Raw genomic sequence first — 19,238 nt, forward strand, 5'->3', positions numbered from 1 at the left:
TTCTGTCATCGAATAACAACCAAATCAATCAATCAATAAATAAATATTACATTTTTAGGTAAACTAACATTTTAGAAACTTGAACATTGGTGAAAAGAAATTCTCCTTAAATTTAGCTTATTTCATGAATTATAATATAAGCAACACTTCACTGTAAAAATGTAATTTTTGTAGTTGTAAATAAAACAGATTATTGGAGTATGTTTTACAAGAAAATACTATTTAAGTCTTTCTGCTTATTTCAATGTGTTACTTGCTGTTTGTGAAATTTACTAGCAATTTCTGAAAGAAAATTGTTTCAAAGTACTCAAAATTATTTTCAGTGTTGGAACTCATTTGTGTATCATACTGTAATTATTAGTTATATTAAACAGTATATTATTAATTGCAATAACTGATGAGCATATCTATTAAATTGCAATTAGGAAATGCATTATTGCTGTTACATGTGGTACAGAAGAGCCATACGGAAACATTAATATTTTCTAATTTTAAACAAGGCTAGATATTATCTGTGGAATATGTTTTACACTATTTATTCTATTTACGCCCCTTAAGTGTTCTGTGTTGCTCAACCTGACCCCCTTAAGTTGAAACTAATTTGTACTTGTACATTTGTGTAAGTGCTGAATGGTGTTCAAATGCAATTTCAGTGACACTTCAGCATGTGTCTTCTGTTAGTGCATGAATATCCCTCTCTGGTAGGATTCATAAAAACAGGAAATAACAATGCAATTCATCTTGTGTTTTATTCTAAACAGTATTAAAGTGAATCAAATGGTATGTAGCCATATGATACATTGTACCGTAAAAGAATATTCGAGCTGTCAGATGGTGGGTGGACACTAAAGTAGAGACAAATCTCAAAAAGCACAATACGCAGTGGAGTGAGTCAACACCACCCGAGACCGCCTACCATATGCAGGTGGCAATAAATTAATGTTGTTGAAATGGAATACATCAGGTTCCTACATATGCTGAATAAATCAGACGTGGATAGTAAATGGTTTTCGCATTCGCATTGCGTACAGGGTTTCCAGGCCTTTAGTGTTTTAGGAATCAGTTTCACGCTGTGTGGCTCTAGGAAGGTGAGTCCCTGCTGATGGTGGCCATGCGTAATTTATTTTATTTTCCCAGATGCCATTTACCCTCCCATCCGCTTCCGAAGGTACAGTGTGTTTACTCAATCATTAGAGGAACTGATTTAAACAAAGGCTGAAATAGAAATGATGTGATCGTCTGTTTGCGTGGACAAAATGAGCACTGCAAAAATTTTGTTTCTTGTTTTCCGGTACAAATATCTAAACATTCTTAAATCAAGATACATTTGCATGAGAAGCAAAATGACAAGATATTGATCTTGTTTTTTTGGAAAACAAATAATAAATCAAAATGAAGTTTATGCTTAAAACAAGAAAAAATATGTCAGTGGGGTCAGAAAAATCAACTTAATTCAAAGGGAAAACAAGATGGTTTTTCTGACCCCATTGGCAGATTTTTTTTGTTTATTTTCATTTTTCAGATAACAAAACTGAATGTTGTCTTTTTGCTTCTCCACCAAATGTATCTTGAGGGGTTGTTAGCATAAAAGCCCTTTAAGCAATAACAAAAACATTTTTTTCTTAATTTTTTTTTTATTAAACAGCTGAGTCCTCAAACAAAAATGTAAAAAAGCAAGTACACAAGTGGTGTGTGTATATATATATATATATATATATATATATATATATATATATATATATATATATATATATATATATATATATATATATAAAATAACAATAATGATAATAATAACAATAATAATCCATATACCAATCAATTGGAAGTGCATTCACTGACTTATTTCCTATGGAATTTCATAGTCATCGGATACAAATTTCTTACTTTCTTACTCATTCTCATTTCTTTAATGTCATTAACACATCATAAAACACAAGAGCAAACACATACTGCAGGCATGTAGGACTACTCCCCAACATTTGATCATAATCATCAACCTCACCTATCTAGTTCCCTCAATCTTACACTCTAGTTCCACCATTCTTTACTTGAAAGGCAAATATCTGATGCATCTACAACAGGAAGTCAGACACATAAAAGTGGATGTGGAAGCAAGAGTTTGGTTTCAAACGGGAAAAGTATTTTGTACCACAGTCACTCCACTACTGTACAGAAAGAAAACAACACTTTTTCATTGCTAACTATGGAGAAGATGGAGAACGAATTATAAAACACTGAATGTTTTCCTTTGAACAACACAGCTCTAAATTGGCTGATTTACCTCAGTCAAGAACAGGAAGGAGCACCTTATAATGCTGAAATGTTGTACCAAAGTACCCCAAAACAGTTAATTATCTGTTGGTTCAAATGCTCCTTGTTGGCCCCAAGTACAGTTGCATCAAATGAAAGACTTTTTGGTTCCTTGGTCATGTATCCATAATCTCCCGTGATGGAGTGGGTTCATGTGGGAGGCTCGTAGCATTCGGCAGAGCTTGTCCGTGTCCCACAGAGTTCTGCTGGACTTCCATGGGTATTCCTGTTGCGTTCTCTCGATTCGGGAATTCTCGTGACTGTTTTCGGTATTCTAGAAAGGTGCACGCCTTGGTCGCGATGGCCACCACGTTCTTGCCGACGAAGATGGTGGAAACCCGGCTGTCCTGGAAGAGCACCATGTTGACGCCACGTATGAGGATGGTGACGATGTTGATGGTGACCAGACTGAGAAGAGGATAGAGCATCATCTTCTGAGGAGACACGTGGTCGCCCTGCACACTGATCTCGCTCAGGGACACACAGGGAAGAATCAGAAGCAAAATGTAGCAGTAGAAGAACATCAAACCTTCAGCCCAAATGGGCAAACCCGTCCGCTGTGGCTCCCAAAGGTTTGCCTGCATATCCAGCAGGTCCAGCAAATCCAAAGCCACCCAGAAGAGCCGACCCCTCATGTCCTCCTTTCTCCTAAAGGTACGGACGTATTCCATGCTGTCCAGAGCCACCAGAACCAGGTAGAGGCCTGGCACGCAAATAGACAGCAATAAAGTCAAAGCTTTTCGGGCGACAGTCTCCAGACTCTTTCGGTCAGCCTTACAATTCTGGAAGACAAAGTAAAGCTTGATCTCCAACACAAAGATGTAGAGGAACCACAGGATCATGGCATATCCTCGTCGAGCCGTCCGCACTTCTGCTCCAACCCAAACCGCCACATAGCGGAGGACGATAAGAAAGCAGACATCCCCGACCAGGACAATGATGCAGACGCCGATCTTTCGTGGACCCTGGTTCTGCTCCACCAGGTAGGCGTCCATGAAGGCCATGCTGGTCATGATCACAAAGGTGGTAAGACACACATGCCGCTTGTCTGGTGGTGGCAACACCATGCTGAGGGCCACCACCACATGCAATCACTCACAGCAATGTCGTCCACTTCGTTGCACTTGGATGATTCTTGAAGTTACAGGTCAAGCTTTGCTGGGCTGGTTGGAGCAGTTGCTTTTTCATCCCAGTTCGCTGAAATTTGAAGGCATTTGTGTTTTCAATATTTCATAACCTTGACCCAAGAAAAAAAGTGAAAGGAACTTATTCTACTAAAAAAAAAAAAACAATGGCTCCCAAATTACAGTTTGACTCACTGCATATTGTCTGTAAATTTGAAGCAGTGTTAAATGACACAAAGTTCCAAAGTGCAGGATTACTTTGTAATGGAAATGCAACTCTTAAAGACTGAAGAGACCTTGTTTCAAGCTTTGCTGTGCTGTTTGAGGGGCCTGCTTTTTCATCCCAGTTCGGTGAACCTTGAAGGCATTTGCATGTCCAATATCATAAACTTGACCCAGGAACAAAGTGAAAAGGATTTATTGTACAAAAGACCAATTGCTCCAGACTGACAGTTTGATTCACACTGCTTTGCAAGGGTTATATTAATTGTAAATCTGAAGAAGCAGTATTAAATGATTCAAAGTTCCAAAAAAGTTCAATGTAGGATTACTTTGCCATGGAAATGCAACTCTTGAAGACTGAAGAGACCTTGTTTCACAATCATGGTCTTTTAACACCGCATGCACTCACTCACCGCAATGTAGTCTGCTCCGTTACACTTGGATTCAAAGGATTCTCAGAGTTGCAGGACAAGTTTTGCTGGGCTGGTTGGATCGCTGCTTTTTCATCCTAGTTTGGTGAACTTTGAAGGCTTTTGCATTTCCAAAATTTCGTAACCTTGACCCAGGACAAAAAGTGAAAAGAACTTATTCTACTAAAAAAACCAATGGCTCCCAAATGACAGTTTGACTCATTGCTTTGTAAGGGTCATACTGACTGTAAATTTGAAGCAGTGTTAAAGGACACCCCCAAAAAAGTCCAATGCAGGATTACTTTGCAATGGAAAAGCAACTCTTAAAGACTGAAGAGACCTTGTTTCAAGCTTTGCTGCGCAGTTGGAGAGGCAGCTTTTTCATCCCAGTTCAGTGAACGTTGAAGGCATTTACATGTCCAATATCATAAACTTGACCCAGGAAGAAAGTAAAAAGAACTTATTCCACAAAAAGCCAATTGCTTCAGACTGACAATTTGATTCACACTGCTTTGCTACGGTCGTATTGATTGTAAATCTGAGGAAGTAGTGTTAAATGATACAAAGTTCCAAAAAGGTCCAGAGCAGGATTACTTTGCAATGGAAATGCAACTCTTAAAGACCGAAGAGACCTGAATTCACAATCTTCGTCTTGGCAGATGATTCTTCTCTGACACAGTAAATGGAAGAGAAATCTGCCTATTAATCAGCGGGCTTGTATTGATCCTGCTAGACCGCACGCCTGCCCGACCTCAGCATTCTCAATGAGACGCCATAACTTTCCTCTTTCACGGTCATGCAATTGGAAGGTGATGTGAGGATACATGGGCTTTCCCGGAAGCTTTGCATGCATTTGCTGGATTGTGAGTTGGTCGTTTTTCTTGTAACATGAAGGGAACTTTGACATGCACTTTGAGAAAATGTGAGTGCAGGAACTGATTGTTCAGACTGTAGATGCTCAACAATTACCGAGTCAGAGTTTAACGTCTAAGCACAGTTGTGGTGGGTCGTTTTTCTTTTAACAGCAAGATAACTTTGCGAAAATGCAGCCCAGGAACCAAATGTTCAGACTGTAGATACTCAGCAATTACCAAGCAACATTTGTTCGTGTCTGCCAATGGAAGATTGACTCTTGAGGGCTGGTGGTCTCTATCCATAGATCATTCAGACACAGGGTCAGTGGCTCCAGGGGCACCACATCTGTCTATGGCTCCCCCAGGGGGAATCTCTTTTACTGGGCTTCAGTTTCATCCTTGCCTGCTCTTCTGACACAACCTAGAAAGAGAGGGGGAAGAAGGAAGAAGAGCTGTCAGCACAAAGTGGAAAATAAATCACGGCTCACTGCTAGGAGCCAACAGCACATCCAGTCCTGCCATTGTGTCAGCATCATTTAAACAAATGTGATAAGAACATTGCGGAAATACACTGTTACATGGCCACTTACTCATTTGCACTTTTTATTAATACATGGGACGCTCACAAAACTGTATAATGCAGTGCAATAATCCATGACAATATTCCAGCATTGATTTTAGCTTAAATGTAGGATGGTGGAGAGAAGACTGTTAGAGGAAAAAGCTGGAAGGGTCTTTTTTTTTTCTCCATAAATAGTTTTTGAGGATAGAATGATACAGATTTTATAATTTGGTCTTTTATTTAATATGTCATAAATGCATGCCATTTGTTTTATATGTACATGACATGTCTTTGATCTTTGATACTTATCTAATCGCAGATGAATATTTCATTGCTCAAAACTGCTCTTTCATCTTTTAGCAGACATAACTGGGCTCTCAGTAATGTTTCTTTTAAGTATCAACTTTTCTCTGATGTTGCCCATACAATTCCTCAAAAAAAAAAAAAAAAAAAAAAATATAGCTGCAAGCAGCAATTACGGGGCCAAGCACAAAAACAGCACAAGAAGCCAGCCAACATGGCTGTGAGCATCAGACCAACAGCAGCAGTGAGCAATTAAAGACCTATTAAGATCATTTTAGGTAAAAGAGCTGAAAAATGATCAAAAATGAGGATTTACTGTTTCATCACTTTCGACCAATAGGTGGCGCTGTGTCCAAATTGTTGTCGTATGGTCAGAGTGAGGTGACAATAACACTTGCAAAGTTTGGTGTCAATATGTCAAAGCACTGAAGAGATACAGCGTCAAGAGTCGTTTTTGCATCATGCCTTGTAAATTTTGTTATAACTTTTGACCACAAGGTGGTGCTGGTCCGAAACTTCTCAGGCTCCTTCAGGGCATTGTCCTGATGAACCATACCAAATTTATGAATTTTGGTCAAACCCATCAGAAGTTATAAGCAAAAATAGCCATTATTCATATCTCCACTCCAGTAGGTGGCGCTGCGCCGAAACACTGTATGATGCCTCAGGTCATGCTTGTGATGACACGTACCAAGTTTGGTCTGAATATGATAAAACATTGCAGAGATACAGCTTCAAGAGTCGTTTTTGCATCATATCTCAAATGTTTTGCTCTGGTATACGAAAACGGTTTGACTTATCAACTTGAAATCCATAACTTTTTGTCGGCATGGTCTGAAGATGATACGGTTCAATTTTGGTGAAAATCGGAGCAACGGTCTAGGAGGAGTTCGAAAAAGTAGGTTTTTAAAGTAAAACAATATGGCGGACAGGAATTTCAGCTGACTATGGCAAATTTGATATCTTTGTTCTCAGCATGACCCAAGGAATCTACTGAGACCAGTTTCATTACAATTGGTTAATATAGACAAAAGTTATTAGCATTTTTGTAAATTTTGTTATAACTTTTGACCACAAGGTGGCGCTGGTCCGAAACTTCTCAGGCTGCTTCAGGGCATTGTTCTGATGACCCATACCGAGTTTCATAACGATACGCTAATGCGTTTATAAAATACAGCATTTTAGCACAAAATTCAAAATGGCCGACAGCTAAAACGGCCAATATGGAAAAATTGGATATCATTCGACTCGGCATGATGCCCCGAATCCAACGAGTCCAAATTTTTGTTTTTTTGACAAACCCATCAGAAGTTATAAGCAAAAATATCCATTTTTCATATCTCCGCACCACTAGGTGGCACTGCGCCGAAACGATGCATGTTGCCTCAGGTCATGCTTGTGATGACATGTACCAAGTTTGGTCTGAATACGATAAAGCGTTGCGGAGATACAGCCTTATGTCTATTTTCGCAAGCACTACGTACAATTCGTTCACATGTTTTTCGAAAGCGGTTTGAGGAATCAACTTGAATTCCATAACTTTTTGTCAGCATGGTCTGAAGATGATCTGGTTCCATTTTTTTGAAAATCGGAGTAACGGCCTAGGAGGAGTTCGAAAAAGTAGGTTTTTCAGAAAATTCAAAATGGCGGAAAGATCAATCGATTTGACTTGACCTAAGGAATCAGAGGAAAAAGGAATTTTGTTTCTAGCCCTTATGGTTCAAAAGTTATTAACATAAACATAAGTGCAACTTTGGACAGCTGGTGGCGCTAGAGGGATTGAGTTAGAGACTCCAAATTTGCTATGGACAAAGGTCAGACTGTCCTCTAACAGTGTGCCAAATTTCACAACTTTCCCGCAAGCGGTTCTATGGGCTGCCATAGACTTCAAGAGCGGAAGAAGAAACGGAAGAAGAATAATAATAAGCGTACGGAACGCCAACAATAACAATAGGTGCCTAAGCACCTTCGGTGCTTGGCCCCTAAAAATAACTACATACAACAAGAGTACACAGTAGGGGTGTAACAATATATCATGCCACAATATATCGCAATACAAAAATGCAACAATATGTATTGTTTATAGTTAGCCAAAATGAAAATTACTTTGTTATAAATTACTATAAATGATGTTGAATATAATATATAATAATGCGATGGAGGAATATTTGTGGGTCCTGATAATGCCAAATGTCTTATGTTACCAGTAAAAAGTGGCCTACATTATTTTAAATATATCTAGTCAGTGACGGAGTTGTCAAAAAACTGCGTTTCAGTGTCAAAATCATGAATATTTTTATTCTGGTGTCAACATTGTCCTGTGCATTGGCTTACCAGCACTAAAGGGTTAGTTCACCCAAAAATGAAAATAATGTCATTAATTACTCATCCTCATGTCGTTCTACATCCGTAAGACCTTCGTTCATCTTCAGAACACAAGGCCTCTATTGAGAGCAAAGCCATTCAAACTCTCAAGGTCCATAAAGGTACTAAAAACATATTTAAAACAGTTCATGTGAGTTCAGTGGTTCAATCTTAATATTATAAAGCAACGAGAATACTTATTGTGTGGCAAAAATCACAAATTTGAAACAAAAGATTCATAAAGCTCAGAAGCTTGTGGGACAATAAAGGTACTTTGACTTTGACTTTGAAGCAGTGTTTTGAAATTGGCCCATCACTAGATATTTTTTAAAAGTCGTTATTTTGTTTTTTTGCCACACAAAATGTATTCTCGTCGCGTTATAATTTTAAGATGGAACCACTGAACTCACATGAACTGTATGCATATGTTTTTAGTACCTTTATGGATCTTGAGAGTTTGAATGGCTTTGCTCTCAATAGAGGCCTCACTGAGCCATCGGATTTCATCAACAATATCTTCATGTGTGTTCTGAAGATGAACGAAGGTCTTACGGGTGTCAAATGACATGAGGGTGACTAATAAATAACAATATTTTCATTTTTGGGTGAACTAACCCTTAAGTCAAATAAGCGTATTCATTGCCACCTCAAATGTAATACCAAATTTAGCATTTTAATCATCAGTACATTTTTTGTTAACCTTTTACTATATGCCTTGGAGTATCTCAATAATATCATATCGTGAGTTCAGTATCATGATATGCATCGAATCGTGGGTATCGTTACACCATTGCAAACTTTGGTATCATGGCAAAACCAGGCACTGTTTAAAACATTGTTGAAACTATAGAATACTGGTGTCTTTTTTCTCAGAACCAAAAGTAAAAGTATTAAAGAGATCTCATTTGTGATTTTTCTTTTCTATTGGATCATTAAGCTTTAAAAGTCAAAAATATACACAAGACATTTAAAATATACACAAGACACCAAGTTAACACAAAAACAAAACATTTAAGATAATGTTCCTTTTCAAGGCTGATGTTAAAACAAATACTGTCAAGCCAAGAATGATGTAATTTCTAATCATGTGTTTGATGGATTTATGCAGGTCAGTAAACGTCCATCATTAATAATTCAAGCTGATAGACTGTGCAACTGTGTTTGGAGATCCATTTAGACTGACCTGTTTAATATTCACACACCGAGCCGCTGGCGTTTGTCTGATAGCCAAGGTCGCAGGAGTGCTAATCAACACACCGGGCTGACATTTCACAAAAATTAAGCACAACTAATGAAAACTCGACACAACATACAGCTGGCCAAATCTCATCCGCCTGTCTCATTCCAGATTAATATGTCATTCTGAAGAATGGAAGATAAAACTACGACCAAAAACAGGTGAACTAAAATCAGGTAATTGGAGTGTGTTTTTAATGCAGACCATCGGGAGATGAGTTTAGCTCTCTGTCATGTCCAACACAATCTTATTAGTATCTGGCAGAGTACACAGATAGCAGACATAGATCTCATTTCTATGCTTGTCAGCTCAGAACGGGGGCAGATTTAAATCAATGTAATAGTCCTCAGAATGATGCATTAGTGATCACCTTGGGCTCCTACTACACTTCTGTAGATACGTCAGTCCGAACCAGCACGGTTATGCCACTTGAATAAGAAAACACTGAAAGTGCTGTATTTTTTTTTTCCTGTATCTAATTTGTTATTTGGGAGAAATATTAATCTCTAGCTATTACATCTAAATTAGTTATGCATTAGGCCTGTCACAGTGATCGATTAGTTGTCTGATCATGGTTATTCGATCATTTGCAATAACTGTGCAGTTTAAATTTCAATCACATTTTGCCCAAAAATATAAAGACACTATTGTAAAGCACATAGATAGTCAGCAACATAGTCAAATGTCTTCCTTCAAACGGAATAAAGGTTTGTGGGTTTAATAAGACTACATTATTATATTATATTATATTATATTATATTATATTATATTATATTATATTATATTATATTATATTATATTATATTATATTATATTATATTATATTATATTATATTATATTATAATGTGATTTTATGTTATAATATTTTATATTTCACAGCATTAAAGTAAATCATGTGGGCCTATTTTATCATTTTCTTGTTATGATTCCATGTAAAAAATAATTAGAAAAAAAATATTAGGCTTACACTGTAAGTGACATGAACAAAACAGAATTAAATCGTTATTTGCGATTATTGCAATCATGATCGTGGCAGGACTAGTAAGCATACTGTCATTTTTAATAATTGTTAATTAATTTCAGTAAAACAAATGCTACTTAGATACAGTAAAATTGTAACTAAAAGTTTAACTACAAATTCGCATTCATATTTATAATACAGCTATGAGAACTTAAATGTACTTAAATGGTGCTTAAAATAGGCTTAATATTGTTTTGTGCAAAATATAATATCATACTTTTTATTTTTATTTTGTGGCGAAACATGTCAGACGTGTTCTAGACAGCTTGTGACAGACTCACCCCAACTTACATACAGATAGAAATTAATTCATAAAAATAAACCTTAGTTTATAAAAATAAACCTTTCAGCATCTGTTTGTGAAAGACCCTTTTGGAAAGAAAACACAAATTAGATCTCTTTTACCTCTAGAGTTTTGGTAGAGATCTCAACATTTAAATATGCTACTATACATTTTCCAAGGCACCAAAGTCTGTAATCAAATGTCTCAAGATCTCAATATAAACTCAACCCATTTCTCATCAAACAATACATATTAATTTTATATATTTATATGCTCACTGCCAATCAACAACTGACTCATTTGTGTCTACTTTTATTTCGGCAAAGGAATTTTAAAAGAAACATCTGTGACAAAGTTGATGCCAAAGCCCTTGCAGATGGATGTAACAAACCAACCGACAGCAAAGCAGACAAATGTTCCAAATGTTCAGACTTTGCTGCGTGAATTTTAATGTCCCTTCAATATAACTTTCTTCGATGTGAAGACAAGATTATATTGAGCACATCTGTTCTCAGACACAAACTATTTCACAGACGAAATCTTTAATGTTGCCTGAATTAAAACAATGAATTATGAAATACATCCTCTTTCAAGGCCCCAATGCATAATGAAAAAGTCTGCAATATTCATTAGGATATGTAATTCAAAGAAACGCACTTTGTCACTTGTCATTTTCTATAGCCTATCGAATGGCGGTTTAAAGGTGGGGTATGATGCTATTTCATGCATTCTGACTTATTTGCACTGTTAAAGAGTTGGATTCTCATGCTAATCATAGCCAAAGTTTCAAAACACGAGTTGGATGTATGACAGAGTATTTCTGTGCCAAACACAAGGAGAGTTTTTTTTTTTCCCCGAGTATGATTTCGTTTGGGTTACAGAAGCCGAGAGATTTTTCAGCAGTGGCTGTGCTCCAATTCAGGGGCTGCACCCTTCGAAGCACGTATTTGAAGGCTGCATACATCATGGAGGCAGTCTCATTTAAGAAAAATAAGGTTAGAATGCAAAGTAAGAAAGAAATTACAGTATTTTACACCTCACAATGAATATCAGTCAATTTTATTACAGTTACTTTTCTTAAATAAGACATCCTTGATGACGTAATCAGCCTTCAAATGCGACCTCCGGAGGACGCAGCCTCTGAAATGAGATGCAGCTCCTGTCACCAAAGGAGTGTGTTTTTGTTTGTGAGGGAAAAATGACCTTTTTCAGTTTCCCAAAGAACCCAGTGTTAAGGGAATAGAGGATGAAGTTTGTTTTTCAGAGTTGTGCATGTATGTTTGTTTGTTCCCAGAATTTTGGTGATGAATGCTTTGTAAACAAGTCCCAGGCATCAGATGTCTGTGTTTTGTTGGCAATCGGTGCACAAATCCATATAATGTAAACAACACAATTGTTTTTGTTCCCTTTTTATTTATAATGTTGTCGCAGCTTGCGCTACACAAAATCTGCGCACACTCGTGACACTTTAGCTCTGCCCATGGCAGGCACGCCTCCAGGAGCTCAGCTTTTTTCGGAAAGACTCAGTACAGCGTATCTATCTTTTAAAAATATGATAAAACTAAAGTCTTTTTTGGAGATATTAAGGATGCAATACTATATAGATACTCAAGATTAACATGAGATTGGTAGAAACTGTGTGTGTTACCTACCCTTTAAGATATCTTTGATCAGAACTGGTGGAAATCACCAGTGCCAGTTCATTTCATGGTGCACAGGCTTTTATCAGTCCACCAGTAAACAAAATCATGTGTACAAGCTCCTGAGGAAGAGCCAAAGTTTTTGAGGTTTATGGCATCAAACATTTGGAAGATATCCAGGAGTTTTATTGGAGACACTTGGTATCAAGTAAACAAGATATTCATGAGCAGAACTGAATATTACAGATAACAGGGCCGAAACGCAAAAGTGAATTCATGAAAATACATGGACTTCACCTTTGCATAAAAGTATTCTGGTGTGAAAAAACTGTCGTGGTTTATTAACACACCATAACTTTGTAGTTTACACTACATTTCTTCACCGCATTATTCATTAGGAAGTCATGCTGAAGTTTAGACAATAAATAGTCGGTGCATCAAAGACTCAAAAAGCCACAGTAGGCTTTTGACTTGATTTTTATCCCTTCTACCAAGTGAGGATTTACATTGTTTACAGCTCTGAATAATAATACGAGAAACCCAAAAATGCACAGAATAAATAGATTAAGCAGATTGCTACTACAGGGCTTTGCTTGAATCTGATTGGTTGACGAACGTTCTAAGGTGTGCAATTATTTTCAGGGAAACGCACGGCTAAAGTAGCTCCAGGCAGGTCTTGAGCACATTACAGTAGGGCTGGGTATCGTTCAAAAATTTTCGATACCGAGACGATACCGATACCTTGACTTCGATACCGATAACTTAAACAATACCTTTTTCGATACCAATTTTATAAAATCTGTTTAAACAAGATTACATAACCTCAAAAAAAATATTTGTTTTTTTTCAGACTCAAAGACTCATCTCCTGAGCCACTGCGGGGAATAAAAAAAGCACAAATTAACTAAATTTACCCAACACAATAAATCAGTGCAAATAGTTTTAATAAAGTTTAGTTTTCAATGCAAAAATTCAGTATGTGAGGCTCTTTTTAAATCACTCAGCAATTGTTCTTCTTCAAAAAATTAATTATTATTAACAAGATCAAAGCGGAAGTAAGAGTGACGCAAGTTCGTTGAAATAAGAGTTCTGTGTCTTTATTAAAATCAACACATTAATGATTCATCTCTCATCCACCCGCAATTAATTTGAATGTTATTTTTTTATTACTTGGCCCGACCCGCAGATTATCCGCAGTATCAGGAGGACGCCGATACCCCTTTTTCAGCAGAATTGTTCGCATTCTGGAGCCAGAGGCAGAGCCTGTGCTCGTGCAGGCAAACTAGAGGCCGTCACGAACCGGTCGCGTGTTTCCATAGACTTGAGGGACGAATGCTGATGTAAAGCTGCTGTGTGTTGTACCTGTCCATAACTAGTCTAAGGCCGCATTTACACTGCAAGTCTTGCACAGATGCACAGATCCGATCTTTTGACCATATCCGATTTTTTTGGACGATGTGCTTACATTTCTTTTAAAAGTGACCTGTATCGGATGTGTCCTTTTTACACTGCACTTGGCGAAACATACCAAAAATAGCCTATTTGACATCACAAATCAATTTCAATGGCACATTGAGCTTAATTTATTGACATGAATTCATATAGAAACCCTTTTAATGCAATTGTTACATCCCTGCATAAAAATAATACAAATTCTTCACGACACTATACGTACGCAGCTCCGCTGGAAGCGTGCGAGTTGAAGAATACTCGGGCACGGGTAGATATTCACAGCTTCATGGGCTCGAATCCGCCATTCTATACTAGTGTTTTTTTTTTTTTTTTAATTATCATTAAAACAAATGCATCCATCAGTGATTGTATATCAAGGGCAGTTGCAAGTTTGTGTGCTTTTTATTTAGTGGTTTCAATGGAACGAATAGGGACTGAAGCGCGCGTCGTCACTGACAACAGCGACAACGAACACTCAGTGTGATTTCAAGAGTCAGATCGCCTTTTATTTAACACAAACAAATGCAATTAATAATCTGCCAGTCAACTAGAGATGTTCCGTTTGTTATAGGTAACGTTATGTCTGTACCGCGAAATATTAAAAACCCCTCACTTTTCAATGACGCAGGAGTCGCATTTACAGGGGAATATCCGATCTGCCCGCTTACACTGTAGGCGCAAAGGCACGTATCCGATTCATATCTGATTTATAACCACATATGAATGAGGCCTGAAACCGATCTGTGAAAATCGGAATCCATGCGCTTTTTTCCTGCTTACACGGTCGTGACTCATATCCGATCTGTGCCACATGGGAGGAAAAAATCGGAATTGGGTCACTTGAGCCGTGCAGTTTAAATGGGGCCTAAAAAACATTGCGCGTTCCGCTGTTTCTGCAGGCAGTGCGACACTTTTGTTTTCTGTTAACAGTATTATCTGTAGTGAACCGGCTGCTCACATAAACAGCCGTTTCTCACCCGTCCATTCGGAGATAAACTGAAAACGAAACCGTTGATTCACTCGCCCTCTCGCACATAGGGTCTCTCTCGCGCGTATAGTTTTATATATTTAGATATAAATAATAATGTAACGCAACGTTACTTGCTCCTCAACGAGACAGCGAAAGCATTTCTCCGCCCCTCTACTCGGCTCCATTCTGAGGTACCGAAATTTGGTACCGAATGACAAGACACTTTTCGATACTCTATAGTATCGAGGCAGTTCGATCGGTACCTAAAAAGTATCGAGTTCGGTACCCAGCCCTACATTACAGTTCCATATAACTTCGCCAAATTATTTCAAAGGTCCGAAAATATTGACCAAGCAAATAAATATAGTAAACAGTAGGCATTAAATTTGTCATTTAAAAAAAATGACAAATTATTTCCATATTTTTGCCCCCAAAAATTGGTTTTATTATGTACGGAAAGCACATACTCTCTTTCTCCTGCTCTCTCCCCTGCTCAAACACACATACAGTACGAACACACACTCGCACAGAAACATGTTGTCAGCGCTGATCTGATGATTTTATCAGTAAAATAATTTAGCAACTTAAAAGCTACATGACATTTCTAACTAGCGACGGAATAGCGCTGATCTTGAAGAAGATAAACTTACAGTTTCGCTATTAGTAGAGACGTTGATGTCGAAAACTGTTGAGAAACGTGTACAGACTCTGGTAATTCACACATGCTTAATTTCTTTCTCTCTTTCTCTAATAACTGTATTAGTCTGCTATCAGCTTTAAAATTACATTTTGGAATTAGCAATGGAAGTGTAGGACGAGATGCGTCAGAAATTAGTCCTACGCGTAAGCATTTTAAAAACAAAAACCTGACAAATGTCTTGAAATAGAACATCTGAACAATGTTTTGAGGTGTGGTAACCGTAGTATAAGCCAGCCAGTTTATTAAAAAACACAAAGATAATCGAAACCAGGAACATAAGAAGTGTAAAGACAACAGCTGCATTCCATTACCCTTTAAATTGTGCAAGTTGAAATTGCGAATTGAAAATACTCTCAATGGAAACTTTTTCAAAAGAAAAATACTCGCAAAAAAGTTTTTAATAGATTAAGCACATTGCTACTACGGGGCTTTTGAATGCTTGAATCTGATTGGTTGACGAACGTTCTAAGGTGTGCAATTATTTTCAGGGAAACGCAAGGCTAAAGTAGCTCCAGGCAGGTCTTGAGCTCATTACGGTTCCATATAACTCCATTAAAGCGGTTGCGCTCCCGTGGCGTCTGTCGTTGCTATGCAACCATGAACGGTGCTCTCCACAAGGACAAGAAATTATCAGCAATCTAGACCTTGCATTAGCTTTACTACTAGATATATTTATGGAGATGAGATATAAAAACCACCCTGTACAGTATGATCAGGAAAAGGCCAAAGCTCATCGGTTGGAAAACACACCGCATGCTTGTTGCGACTGCGTCGCTTCCATTATGAGCGTGCCTGCCACGCTGCTACATTTAAACTAACGAATTTGAGAGCACAAAAATGTGATATGTGATATTTGTATATTGGAATATTCTTGATCCCTCGAAGCTCGAGCGCAGAATCAATAATTTCAGGGAACCCTTGAAGTTTGACTTGTAATACTAATAGTATTAATCTATTAACAATTAATGATTAACATAATAGAAACTAAAAGTATTAGATGTCACCTGTGCATCCTCGCTCATAGCTCCTCAGGAAGCTTCCTCATGCCTCGTTCTTCACCTCCTTATGGTGCATTTATAGAATTAAAATGTCCTTCGCGATTTTCTTTGATTGTTTTCCAGGTCACAGGCTGGAAGATGGAGGAGCGAAGAAATGAGGAAGCATCCATTGTAGTATTGAGAAGCACCCAGGGAAGCATATATGAGGGAGAAGGGCTTCTAGAAGCCGTAAAATATTGCAAACGTTTTGCGCAAATTTGTAATGGGAACGCGGCTAACGACCGACAAGACAACTAAACATAGGGAATACAAGGGCTAACAAGAGACAGGTGATTAGTTACTATGGAAACTAATAAGGTTGGCAATGAAACAAAGGAAACAGGAACTAAACACAGAAAGACAGAATACAGGAACAATGGGAACAAAACCCTACAAAATAAAAGTCCAAAACAACAAAACCAAGAACCACAAAACCAAGGCAATATGTAATACATATACACATAATTTTCTTTTATTATATATGAGCTATTTTCACATGGATTTTGATTGGATCGATATCTACAATATTTAACAACAACCTTTTAAATAAGGTCACTTTTCAATTCATACATGCATAAGATATCATGTTTAGTGATCGACCGATATATCTGTTTACCGGTATTTTTCCCGATATTTAAGCATTTTTCCATAATCGGGTATCGGTTTTGTAATATCGGATTTGCCGATTTTACGGCGCCATCTTGTGGCCGTTTTGAGATTTCCGCCATTGCAGCCCGGGCGTCTGGGGAGATCAGTCAACAACAACTCAGTGCACAGGTAAAGTATATGTTCTACTTGGTTTGCTTTAATTAATCAACTTTATTTAACATAACAGATATGCATAAATGAGATCTGAGACATAAATTGCTGATATAGTTAATATATGCAGCATGTTTCTAAACAATTGAGACAAACTCATTGAGTCACGTAGTGTAATTCGTCATGTCCTGCCCCAATAAAGATGTAACTTTACATGAATTAAATAAAACAGACGTGAATGAGTGCATGTTGAAAATAAAAGCGCTGAATTTAATTCTCTATCTGTTGTATTTGCTCACCATTAGTCTAGAAGAAAAAGTTCGTTCATATTGCTTAGCAACTGACGGATGATCAGGAGGCTTAAGCACGGCCACTGAATGAAACTTTTGACAAGATTATCTTGTTTAAACACACTAGATTATATTATCATTTACTACATAACAATTATTTCGCTACTACACATATAAATATAGCCTACCGCTTTGTGGAAATTAATTATTTATTATCTCCATGCGCGATCGCGGTTGATTAAGTTATAGTCAAACAACACTTTGTCAGTTGGCATTTCATGATTTAACGTTAAATTAAATTTAGATCATAAAATGCCAACTGACAAGTGCTGTTTAACTTTATATAGTCTCGGAAAAAAAGTTTGTTCATATTGCTCAGCACCTGAATGGGTTGATGATCAGGAAGCCTCAAGCACGGCCACTGCATGAAATTTTTGACAAGATTATCTCGTTTAAACACCCTAGATTATATAATCATTTGATTTACTACATAACCATTATTTAGTTAATTGCACTTTAATTTTTTGGACTCAGACCCCTCTATTTATTTGTGTATAAATATAAAGGTTTTTTTTGTATGCAAGGAGGGAGTGATTGTTAAAATATTAATAAATAAAATGGTTTTTAATAAATAAAATGGTTTGTTCAGCTCATTTGTGTTGTAATAATTGTCAAAAAGAGAAGTATAACAGTAAATAAATATCGGTTCTGCATATCGGTTATCGGGTACATAAACATGCAAATAATCGGTATCGGTTATAAAAAATCAATATCGGTCGATCACTAATCATGTTGTACAACAAACATTATTTTAGCCCATTAATCATGTTTAATATTAATGGATACAAACACAATAGTTCATTGTTAGTTCAACGATATACATTTTTTTACTGAATAAACTGCATTAAGGAGCACATTTTATGTCTACAATAAAGCATCTGGCTGCTAAAAAAACTCAGTCACACCATCAAGTAGTATGCCTAGATTAGTGAATCACCTGGCACTGATGCCATCATTGCAGTATTCAACATTATCAAAGTCTACAGCATGCATCTGTGTTTGTCAAGGAAGTACACTATGCTGTCTCCATTATGTTAACATGGCTTCCAGATGCTAAACTGGCACTTCTGTTGACATAGCAGATGTCCCCTGACATCCTTTTATAATTGTGCATATTGTAAACACTTTCTCTGACTTTTCGTGTCGACAGAACATGATGTGCATGGTAGATGTCTGTTTTACAAGCTATTTTCAAAAGTAAACACACTAATCTGGACGTTGTGCAGTGTCTCAGCATAATGAAGTAAAACGACATGTTAAATATTCATTAGAAAACTATTTTCTGTGGCCCTTGAGGATGTCTGAGCTGTGCTAGTTTAGTGCTAGTCTGTCTGTTTGCTCTTTTAGCTAAATGTATACCAAATGTGCCAGCTGTTTACCTGAGGGCCAGATTAATTGTATTTTACAAAAATAATTTAAAATGTATATTCATTCAAAGGCATTAGCAAGGTCATGAAAATGCCGGTACACTAGGTCGCTCTCATTTAGATCTGTGTAATTATTCATGGCTTATTCTTTGGTCATTTTAAAGAAATTAGACGAGTCGGGCCATGAAATTAAATGACAAAAACCCACCACTGCTGGGCGTCCCTACTGAGCTTTTATTAAAATCATGTGAAATCACTTCTCAACACTG

At 37.2% G+C, this 19,238-nt stretch overlaps 1 protein-coding gene across 1 annotated transcript in view; it reads right to left on the minus strand.

Moving 5' to 3' along the window:
• Positions 1-1,934: 1,934 nt before the first annotated feature.
• The window catches only part of tmem121ab (transmembrane protein 121Ab), a 60,410-nt gene continuing 43,106 nt past the window's right edge, over positions 1,935-19,238 (minus strand). Inside the window, exon 2 of the mRNA XM_067383307.1 lies at positions 1,935-5,344. Within this exon, the coding sequence (XP_067239408.1) occupies positions 2,430-3,380 (951 nt within the window). The 5' untranslated portion in view covers positions 3,381-5,344 and the 3' untranslated portion in view covers positions 1,935-2,429. The remainder of the gene's footprint in view (positions 5,345-19,238) is intronic.

The sequence above is a fragment of the Chanodichthys erythropterus genome, chromosome 4 (genome assembly GCF_024489055.1).
Source record: "Chanodichthys erythropterus isolate Z2021 chromosome 4, ASM2448905v1, whole genome shotgun sequence".
NCBI classification, from domain to species: Eukaryota; Metazoa; Chordata; class Actinopteri; order Cypriniformes; family Xenocyprididae; genus Chanodichthys; species Chanodichthys erythropterus.